The sequence below is a fragment of the Plectrocnemia conspersa genome, unplaced genomic scaffold (assembly GCF_051122295.1).
Source record: "Plectrocnemia conspersa isolate PC_06_02 unplaced genomic scaffold, ASM5112229v1 ptg000006l, whole genome shotgun sequence".
NCBI lineage: Eukaryota > Metazoa > Arthropoda > Insecta > Trichoptera > Polycentropodidae > Plectrocnemia > Plectrocnemia conspersa.
Window position 1 is genome coordinate 13106776 of NW_028277170.1, and position 12166 is coordinate 13118941.

Sequence of the window (12166 nt, forward strand, 5' to 3'; positions counted from 1 at the left end):
CTGCCACAAATTTTATATGCCATCCGGACGGCGGCCGAGAATGACATCCGCACGGCGGCTGCCGTCACGTACAGCTGGCATATTTGCCGCGATCGAAAAATGTGCCAAATAATCGCAATTTTTAAATTGTCATTTTATTAAAATTACGCTACTGATAATTATAAAAGTTTGTGTGGGCACTCGCCAATACAATATCAGTGAAAACTTTGGTCGTAAATATTCAATTTACGCAAAATCTTTGTCGGCTTTTGCAAAATGCTATAAGGCATAAAATTGATACTTTAGAATACGAACACCAGATGTGTGACTATCCTAGAATTTGTCGCCATCGATTCTAAATAAGAATTCGTTATGGTGTGACATATGTATATATAAACCGATCTAGGAAAATACGTAAGGATATTCGAAACGATTTTTTTAAACAAAAGCAAGTACCAATCATTATTTTTCAATTATTTAATTTTATATGAAAAAAAATATAATATCGATATCTGTATCGAAAAATATACTATCAAAAACATAATTAATCCCTTTTGATGCCCTAAAATATTCAAAGATGTCAGTAAGAGTCTGTTGAAGTTACCGATAATCATGTGGTATTATAACTTGACCACGTGACCATGATGCAGCGCTCGACATGCGTGTTAACCATAGGACGCCTACGCGCATACTGAAATTGAACCGAGTTACTCGTTCTATCTCAGTTTGTGAAACACCAAATTATTATCTCTCTCACTCTCGTCACTTAACACGCGAGAGAGCGAAAGGGGAAGTATCTCACCGCTCGCGCTTGAAAGAGCAGCTCCGACTTCGGTTCCTTTGACTCAGCCCTTTTGCCGACAATGTTCGGAAGCGCTCGAAGCTGGCCAAGTCGACTGAATTACCCCCAACTTTACCTCCCGTTCTCGGTAGCCTCGGACAACTTCCGAGGGATTTTGAGCGGACAGAACCGAGCTCGATCGAAGGTAACCCACTATATTCTCCGTCCTTAGCTAAACTTTGGCCAACTTCCAGAGAGTGTAGTGCAGGCATTAACGTTTTCTCAACCTCATTACACATATACTCATCTGTAGTTGCTCCACGGAGAATATTCATGGAAGTTAATTTTTAAATCAGTTGAAATATATCATTGACTCCTCGAATAAACAGCAGCAACTGAGCAGTATCAGCAAGATCGATAATTCCCAAAATATGAGCTGCGGCACTCTGTTTCCTCTCAAGGACGCCATTATTACAATATGTTCATAAGTTTGTACATGTAAAAATATTTTCTTTTTTTAAAATCCCCAGTAAGCATGAACTCGAAGAAATCTAACGTTTGGAGTTTTTTTGCAAAATACATTCCTTCAGAAAAAGGCAAATGTACTACCTGTTCTATAATACTAAGATATATGATATTCGTAAAGTTGACAAAAATTATTTGGAACCGAACCGGGTACCCAGTTTCTTTATAAAAAAAATACCCGAGAACCAGGTAATTAATTTATGCGGGTATTTTGATGCCCTAGCTATAGATACTGCGGCGGTATATCGGGAAAAAAAATTATATGCATTGTTAAAACACAAAGACTTAATAAACAATACGCAGCTGTATTCTCAGGTCGGTTTTAAAAAATATTCTAGTACAAATTTTACGGGCTATACCCAGAGGTCAATTTTAAAAATTTTGTTATTAACAGTTTTTAACAGCGAGTTTACTTTCAGACCACATAAAAAAGTTATTACACCACTGTTTTTACACCAAAATTTATTTTAAGTTTATTTGATCCACAGTGGTATATATTCTATCATTAGTTAAAGCAAGGTTAATTTATTTCAAAGTTATTCTTGTTTGACACAAGTGCGATGCTTTGTTGTATATTGTCTTCTCTTTTCTGCTTGTTACATTCAATAATGTACGAGTGTAGAAGAGTTATAATATTTTCAATTGTTCATTTCTACTCACCAGATAAGAATCAAATGATTTTGGTTATGTAATTGGACGATACAAATTGTACACGTGCAACGGGCACAATGTATTCATTAAAGTTTAGGAATAAATTACTGTAATTATTATTGATTCACTTACATTATTTACAATTTTAAATTATAATAACTTTAAAATCGTTATTTATTAAATTGCATTTAATATATGTATAATATATTTTTATTAAAAAAATATATTATTTAATAGTTCTGCGTAAAACAGTTTTAGGCCCTCCGCACACGGAGCAACTGTTTTGCAACTCGAGTTGCAAATCAGTTGCGCATGCAACTATTTGGTGACCACGCCTGTGTACGGGAGTGTGTGTCCGCACACGAGTCGACTAAAACCAAACCGATTTCAAATCAGTCAGCATCTGGTTGCATGCGATATTTTTTCCTAGTCACAAAACAGTTGCGTTGCATGGTTTCACGTGTCTTCACAAAAAGTTCAAGAAATGAGTGAAGCGGTCAAGTTGTAAATTGTCGTTTACGCTTTAAAATAACGTTTTAAAACTACTACTTGACATTTTGCGAAAAACAGCTTTGTGACTACAAACTTATAGAGAACTTTGCTCCGAATAATTCAGAATCAGTTGCGCTCGTGTGCGGTGTGAGGTTTTAATTTGATTGCAAACTGGTTGTGTGTGTGACTAGTATGCAATGAATTTGCAACTCGAGTTGCAAAACAGTTGCTCCGTGTGCGTAGGGCCTTACAAAACCAACGGTTATAAACATACACTATCATAGGGCCTGTAGTTTTTTTATTGACTTACAAAAAGTGCAGAAACTTATGGCTTACCCTGTATTTGATGAAATATTTTTACTCTTAGAAAAATGCTTAGACGTATGTATAATTTAAGGAACGTAATTCAGATCTACTTTGAGATAAAATAATATTTCTTTTTATGATTCAATGACAAAGACTAGATGTGTAATTTTGGGCAACGTCACTAATGAGCGCGGACAAATGGGCGTGCGTCAAAAGAGCGCTGCCTTATAAGCGCTGCGTCATAAGAGCGTTTACCAAAGTAGCGCTGTAACAAAATAGCGTGCGTCAAATGCGCAGACAGCCATATGAGCGTTTGACAAAAGAGAGCACGTCATAAGAGCGCAAAAATACTTGGAGAAAATCAAGTAATGAATATTTTAGGAATTAGGTATACAAAATATATGTAAATTGTGAGAAATTTCAACAAATAAAAATTCACGAGATATAGGTGGTAAAATTAGTATTTTGTGTGCCAGAGCATAATGACGATTAAAATAATTAGTCAATGAAAACATTATTATTTAATAATTATTACGTACATACTCGAGTATGGCTCCCCATCCTCATACGTACGATATACATATATTTTTACTAAAATGAAACGCTGATTTGGAATTTATCATTACATTTGTTCTGTAATGTATCATTAAATTGACAAATAATTATCAACTCGACTTGGCAGGTATACAAAGGTCGTCGGACCTTTTTTTTCATTTATTTTAGACAACTACATTTTATCGTGAAAGTCGAAAACAAGCACGATATAAATTTTAAGAGCTAAGTGTAAGATAAAAAAAATAATCTGAAAATAAATGTAATTGCAAAGGGGTAAAACAGCAATTTTGCTAAATTCATTTTAATCATATTATATAATTATCAAAAAGGAAGTAAGCTATGATTTTTTAAATACCTAATTGTAACACTTTACAAAAAAAATTCACCGCTGTCCAGGTGCATAACAATGCATGACATTGGTGAATGACACGGACGATACGCAATTGTTTAAAATTATTTTTACGATATTAAAACTAAAGTAGTAATTGGTGAATCAGTATGATTTTTTTTAAATACTTTTTTAGTCTGATATTTAGTTTTAATGTGTTATTCCTAGAGACGAATTTTTCGCGATTACGATAAAAGTATTTTTTTGTGAATTTCGTGCTTTGTCCAATTTAAAACGGGTAGTATTTATACAAATAGAACAGTTAGAAAAAAATAGTAATCTGTCTAATATTCTAATATTTTGTCCGGGGCTTTGCCTTTTTACCTGGCTATCGATATCATATTTTTTCCCCTTATATTACATATTCGTTAAGCTTCAAAAACTACTTGGCGGCACGCACATTTAGAAACTGTTATAGATTAAATTGTTATCTATTAAGAAGATTAATCCTTATAGATAGTTGTAAGTCATTCGTGGTATTTTTTTTTATACTTTTCAAAGACGCAACGAAACTTTTTGCAAACGTTTTCAGTCAAAATTCAAAAGTATACTGAGCGCTATTATATTTATATATAACTAGCCTATTTAGATTTAAATAGATAACAGTAAAATGCAATTTTGTGAATTACTAAAGTTTATTCTCACACTAATTTCCAAGGCTCAAAACATAAAACAATTTCGCGATAAGGGCCAAATCCACGATAAACATTTATCAGCGCTATTTCTTGGTTATTATATTTTTATATAACTACCTTATCCAGTTTAAAATAGATAACGGTAAAAGATTGTTCTCACAGTAATTTATAAGTCGCAAAATATAAAAAAATCGCGTAAAGGGCAAACCCACGATAAACACTTATCAGCGCTAGTTCTGTATTATTATATTTATATATAACTATCCTATCTTACTTAAAATAGATAACTGTAAAATATCCCATTTTTGGAAATTCCAAAAGTTTGTTCTCACAGTAGTTTCCAAGGCTCAAAACATAAAAAAAATTCGCGTAAGGGCCCACTATAAACATTTATCAGGTAGGTATTTATAATAAAATTACCGACTTAAGCCTAAGTGTTTTATGATATCGGGTAGCTCTCTTAAATTCTTGAATAAAAAAATCAAACTGTTTAAGTGATATTTTATGATTAAATATGCACAAATGATAAGTAAATATTTACATATATCTTATGTATGTATATTATATTTTGTTTAGACCGAATAATGTTTTCATCTTTCAATTCTTTTCTAAAAAATATTACTTATATTTTCGTATGTACGTATATGTATATATATATATATATATATATATATATATATATATATATATATATATATATATATATATATTTTAATATGTATTAAATTATGTTAACTATTTAATTAATTATAAGATCATGATTTGCATCACATTTATTTGTAATGCATTTTTATTGTATCGCCCAAAAGACCATCGCCCATTTTGACCAATTGAATTGTCTCTATAGTATGTATATATACTAAACACAATAATTCATTAAAATACTAAATTAACCTAAATTTTCGATATACAAACATATGTCATATATGTATGATTAATGATAGATTAATGTTCTTACAGTTTAATATATAAAACAATAATCGTTTAATTAACTGAAATATATTATATAATATTCGTACTCAGTCGTTATTCGAGATAGAGTGTAGTCGTATAAAATATATACCCAAAAACCAACCAACTGTTTATCGTCAAATAGCAAAAAAATGTATGGCGTCAAATAGCAAAAAAAAAGATCTATACCTGTCCTAAACTTTATGCATTCATTGCAGGTAGAGTAGATATATATTTGTCAATTTAATGAAACACTACCGAACAAATCTAATGATAGATTTAAAATCAGCGTTTCATTTTAGTACAAAATATATGTATATCGTACGTATGGGGATGGGAAGCCATACTTTCGAATGTACGTAATAATTAATAAATAATAATGTTTTCATTGACTAATCATTTTAATCGTCATTACGCTCTGGCACATAAAATACTAATTTTACCGCCTATATCTTGTGAATTTTAATTCTTTGTAAATTTCTCACAATTTACTTATATTTTATATACCTAATTCCTAAAATATTCATAACTTGATATTCTCCAAGTATTTTTGCGCTCTTATGACGTGCGCTCTTTTTTAAAGCGCTCATATGACTCTCTGCGCATTTGACGCACGGTATTTTGTTACAGCGCTACTTTGGTCAACGCTCTTATGACGCAGCGCTTATAATGCAGCGCTTATATGACGGCGCTCATTTGACGCACGCTCTTTTGACCGGCTGCCGTAATTTTGTGTATTGTATTGATATTACTCAACATGCACCCTTTTTTAGTGATAAGGCAACAGCTGTCAAAAATATCTCTTGGCGTAATTAATGCACGAGAACTTTATAAAAAATATCATTAGCACAAATTAAGTATTTTTTTAAATAAAATGATAAACCGAAGTAGAATAGAATCTGTACACATTAGAAAAAAATAATGCGGTACTTACATTTCTCATCTGGTTGTTCTCTCGGCAAAATATGACAGAAGACCGAAGATTCAGCTATAATTAAAAATAATAATTTATTTAATAATTAGTTATTTAGGTACTATTTTAAATGTTAAATTTAGAGGCGCAGCTGCCACATAGAAAGACCCATATTGTTTACAAAGCTACCGTTTGTTAACTTGCGACAAATATTCGTCACTGGTAGCTTCATAAATCGTTCCATCATGCGTATTTTATAGCGTTCGTCTCTTTCGATTCAAGTAGAGATTACGTTAACTGTTGCCACTGATAAATTTCAATATTTACAGAATCCATTAGAAACCATTGTGTAATTACGTTTTTATATCTTAAATACTGTACAAAATGAATGAAGAGTTTTTTCAAAATCAGTTCAGTAGCAATCGAGACTTTAGACAAACGCATTCGCAGTTGGATATTGGGATTCACCCCTCGGTCGGTCCCGACACACACATAGACTGCCACCCCTAGAGTCTGAGCAACCCTCAGATATTGCGCATCTAGATTTTTCGCTAATTGAGCCAGGTCATGAAAATACAACCACCGAAATAAATAGTTTCGACACAAACATTTATAAATCTATAATACCGCTGCAATTATATTCAACATACATTTATAAAAGTGTGACAAATAAAGCGCAATGCAAAACATCAGACTATGTATTTCTTTTTAGAAAACATTTATAGAAAAAAAAACAGATCTACTGAAATATAATATAAGACAAATCTGTTCCATTTTCTAATAACACAATATCGCGGAGAATCGAAGACTTGTCAGCAGACTTGCAAAACCAAATTCGAGAGAATTTCGAAATATCTGACAAACTTTGGTCTCTTCAAGTGGATGAATCAACTGATTGATCAGTGGAAAAGCTCAAGTCCTCGCCTTTATTCGGTACATCAGAGAGAATAGATTTGTCAACGAATTTCTATTTTACAAAGATTTTAAAGGTACGACGAGAGGACAAGATATGTTTGAGTTAGTGGATGAAAAAGTAGAGCCGTTCAAATTAAATTGGAATAACTGCGTGAGTATCTGCACCGATGAATGCCCATCAATGTTGGGAAAAAGAAGAGGATTTGTAACTCTGGCACGTCAAAAAAATTCGAATACAATTGGTGTTCACTGTATGATTCATAGAGAAGCGCTCGTATCAAAGTCCTTGCCTCAAGATCATCAAATTGTTTTGAATCAAGTCGTCCAGGTTGTTAATTATATCAAGTCTTGACCACTTCAGTACCGAATTTTCAGTCAACTATGCGATGCAATAGATTCCGAATACAAATGTCTGCTCTTCCATACGGAAGTTCGATGGCTGTCGAAAGAAAAAGTTTTGAAACGGCTCGTGCATCTCAGAGTTGAAGTTATTTCGTTTCTTGAGGTTGCAGAACACGGATTTGAATTTGATATCCGTGACGTGATTTGGTGGTTGAAAGTTCAATTTCTTTCGGATTTGTCTGCAAGGACCAGTCGAGAATATCATCACAACAACATCAAAATTGAAATCGTTTGATGGAAAACTATCAACGTGGAAGGCCAAGACCTTGAAACGGGATTTCGATTGCTTTCCAACCGTCAACGAATCCCAATCAAAGCTTAAAATTGTCTCACAAATTCTCGCTTCTCTCACTGAACTGCAAAAAGCTCTCCAGCATTACTTTCCATCACTCTCTCTCGACGAATATGAGTGGATTATAAATCCATTCGCAAAAAATAAAGCAACCAATTTAACAAACGATGAGGAGGAGCAGCTGATTGATTTGCGCAACGATATTTTTTTGAAATCGAAATTTAACGAACTGAAGTTAGATGAATTTTGGCTTTCCTCACAGAAATCACATCCTTTGATAAGCTTAAGAGCAGTTAAAATCCTTTTACCATTTTCTTCGTCTTGGCTATGCGAGTTCGGATTTTCAGCATTGACTGAAATTCTGTCAAAAAAAAGAGAAAGGCTACTGAGAATCGATGATGAAATGCGTACATGCTTATCAAATTTTGAACCACGATTCGAATTGATTTGCTCACGAAAGCGAGCACACCCAACTCATTGATAAAGAATATCTTTCTGTGTTTAAAAAAAAAATTATATTGATAATAAGAGTTATTTTGAAAAATAAATTTGATTTCTGATTCAATTTTTTCGTCATTTCTTAGAAATTCATACATTGGTGTAAACAGGTGTGTCGCGTAAATTCTTGATTTCTTTTACTGTGTCGTGGGCCAAAAAAGTTTGGGAATCACTGATTTAGAGTGTATCATATTTATTGTATTTCCTCTACCGCTTCGGATAAAATAATATTTAAAAGGTTTATATTGTGCCTGGTTACCCCTGCTCACAATTCATAATCAATGTTCAGCTTTTTCCAGGGAGAGGCAAAAGCTGGCCAATTAGTGGTAATTTTTTTGATATTTCTATTTCAATGAAATTTATAGTATTTCATTAAATTGCATGCATTTTTCTGGCCAAATTTAAAGGGGTCCATGTTTAGTCCACAAAATCATAGTAAAAAAGAATTATCCTTTCTCAGAAAGTAAAAAATCCACGTACAAAGCAATAATATCGTGCCGTCGTTGTCGTAGTGGGAACGCTCGGTATCAAGCGTTCCCACTACGACAAAATAATTACGACACAAATAAATTCATCAATGCCTGTTTTGTGTTCGAAGACGTCATTTTAGCTTTTTCAATGGGTGGGGGGGGGGGGCAAAAGCTGTTTTTTTTAATATTTATATTTCATTAAGATTCATTAAATGACATGCATTTTTCTAGGCCAAAAAAAACTTACAATAAGTGAAAATTGAATGAAGCGTATCTAAACCGAATTTTTGCCTTTATCCGTTGCAACGGCGCTGACCCGATTTTATTGCTTTTGACGTGGATTTTTGACTTCTGAAATCGATAATTATTTTTGCGCCCTCCTATTGATCAAAATTCGATTTGAAAACACTTTGACCAATACTCTTATATCAGAAGTCCGCAGGTCCGTAATATCGGTAAAGATAGTTATCATATTCTTAAAACATAGTGTAGACAAATTATGGAGCAATATGGGAAATGCGACGTCTGTATGTACTTCTTTTCTCCTGAGACCTAATATAAGTTATAAACCTATAATAAAATTAACTATAATGAAAGTATGCTATAATGTTTGCATCTGAACAAATTGAGTTTCATAGACATTTTAGAACTGCATATAATTTCACTAGCGCATATCAGTTAAAATATATTTTCGCTAGTATAAATATATATTTAATGGTGAAAATGTATTTCGACTTCGCTATTGAAAAATGCACATTCACAGTAATATTTATATATCGCATGTAAATGTATATAGTTAAAATCATATAATTTTACTAGCACTTGCCAGATAAATTATATTTTCACTGGTAAATGTATGTACATATATTTAATAAACTATACCTAGGGCATCCAAATACCAGTCCAAATTCATTACCCGGTTCTCGGATCATTTTTATTAGGGAACCGGGCACCCGGTTCGGTTCCTGGTAATTTTTTTATACGGTAACTATTATATACTGACTCGGAGTTCAAATTTACGAATATTATATATCTTGGATTTTGATATTTTATCTTGAATTTTAATCATGATTCATTTTACTTTTTCGATACCCTGCTTATAACTACCTACTCTGTATGCAGCTGTGAATTTAATGAAAAGCACCGAATATCATTGCCCGGAAGGGTTTGACTAATCTCTAAATCGGTTTTGCAATATCGAAAAAATCGCGTGACAACAAATGTTTAAGAATGTTCAAATGAAAGAACCGGGTACCCGTTAAAATGACCCGGTTCCCGGTCCTTAAAATATCATCGGTAAAAAACGCGGGTATCCGGATACCCGGTTCTGGCTATTACCCGGTTTGAAAGCCATAACTATACCAGTGAAAAGGTTTCATTGAAGTGACATATTTAAAAAAAAAATATCGGGATAGATTTGAGGCTGTTCTTTTAGATGTTCTTTGAGGGATAACCCGAGATTTTTTATAATATTTCTATTTTATTAAGATTCATAGATGACATGCATTTTTCAGACGAAAATCAATAGGGTGAAACGCCTGCCTCCCCCAAATGACGTCACTGTCTAGGGTAAGCGCAAGCGCAATACGCAAGTAAGCTCTTGGTGTGTCCATGTAGAACTTGCTTTAAACCAACAAGTAGATTGCTACGACGCATGCGCGTTAGTACGATTACGAACAATGGTATCGACATGGACACTTTTAGGTCGATACCAGCTGTCTGCTAAAATTACAACGAACGCGTTTAAGTAAAAAATATTGCGCGGTACAACCCTAAGTTATTACATGTTTTGTTTCCAATTTAAAAATTCCGGTTTTATAGGTAGATCTTAGAATATGCTTTGGTAACTTGCTGTCTCGAAATTAAAATAAAGTAATTTGATGAATCGAGCTTAAAATCTTTAATCTTGAAAAAAATCTCTAAAATAAAATAGCAATTTTTAAGATTGAAAAATATTAGTGTCATACAAAAAAATTCCGAGTAGTCATGCTAAAATAATATAGACATATGCTTAAATGGTATAATTACGTAACATACTTATACTATCATATTACCGTGTATGAAAATGTATCGAGATTGTGCAACTTGTTAACGGCGATGATTGCGATGACTCAGCGGTAGCAGGCACGTTTCGATGTCCACTTACACACTACACACACACAGCTGTTTAGGCTTTTATAGTCAATATTGTTTCATGATTTTTTTATTATTAAATATAAACATATTATGTTTAATTATTACTAGATTCTTTAATTCCGGTATTGCAATCCGTAATTACGAATATGGTATAATATAGCGGAATGCTTCTACCTCCACGTCTGGAGACCGGCTGAGCCCGTCAGTTCCAGGGGTTTCGTTGCCGAGCGAAAACTATCCCGGACCCGATCAATACACATTATTCCCCACTCTGCCGTATAGACCAATCCTCGCTGAGCGCTATCAGCCGGTCACGCCCGGCCCACCCCCCACAGAACCAGACTAAACGTCTGCCGCGCAGCACCGACGACAGGGCAGACACCCCCATACTTCCCACACATGGATTGCGTTGCAGGCCAGATCCAGCCATGACAGAAACGAAAACTGTAAGTCCAGCAAACTTTGATTACTAATTGAGGGCCCTTTGAGCGTTTCGGCACCGGTGCCGTCGGCGTATTCACGTAGCGCTCCGGCGCAATCGATATGACGCGACTTTAACAATATAATACTGTGATAAACGATTAGAAACCGTCGTGATCCTACTAGCGGAACTAGTAGTACCACCCCTCTTCCCTGCGAAAATATCAGCTATTCTTTAAACAATGAAAAAAGTTTTATTTTATGTAACTGATATTATTAGAAATAAACGTAACTAACATACGACAGTATTTTACATAAACTAATATTGTGTTGTAACTAAGATGTATCTGCAAAATTATTGGTTCTTCTGTATTTTTTATGCTACATTAATTCATATGTAAGCATATATTAAATACCAGGGTCATTTGAAACGTACGCGTCCTGATGTATGTTTGTATGGCATTAATTTATCTAAACCACGGGCTTCCCAATGGTGGGTAACGTAAGTGCGTCTGTTGCAGCTCATTCTTATTATATAAACGTTTTATATGTCCCATTCGCAACAATCAGGACTGGATCGACAGTATAATTAAGCGTAAGGTTAGGTCACTAAGTAAAAGGGGAACCACACAATCACGGATTTCAATTTGCAGAATTTTGGAATATGTACAAAGTGGAATTTTTTTTATAAAATTTAAAATTATTAACCATATCTAAGCTAAAACTATTATGTTAATTGAGAGAAGTCCGATTCTACTTTGGACCAGCATAGATCGTTGAAACCGCTGTTTCTTTCTCTTTGTCCACTGGTCCAGATCGACGTCCGGAATCTAGAGCGACCAACTTCAGATAAATAC

The 12166-nt window shown here is 33.7% G+C and overlaps 1 protein-coding gene across 1 annotated transcript in view; it reads left to right on the plus strand.

Moving 5' to 3' along the window:
* The first annotated feature begins 11229 nt into the window (after nt 1–11229).
* Nucleotides 11230–12166, plus strand: part of LOC148234277 (SH2 domain-containing protein 3C) — a 28189-nt gene continuing 27252 nt past the window's right edge. Inside the window, exon 1 of the mRNA XM_088187756.1 lies at nt 11230–11335. Within this exon, the coding sequence (XP_088043882.1) occupies nt 11318–11335 (18 nt within the window). The 5' untranslated portion in view covers nt 11230–11317. The remainder of the gene's footprint in view (nt 11336–12166) is intronic.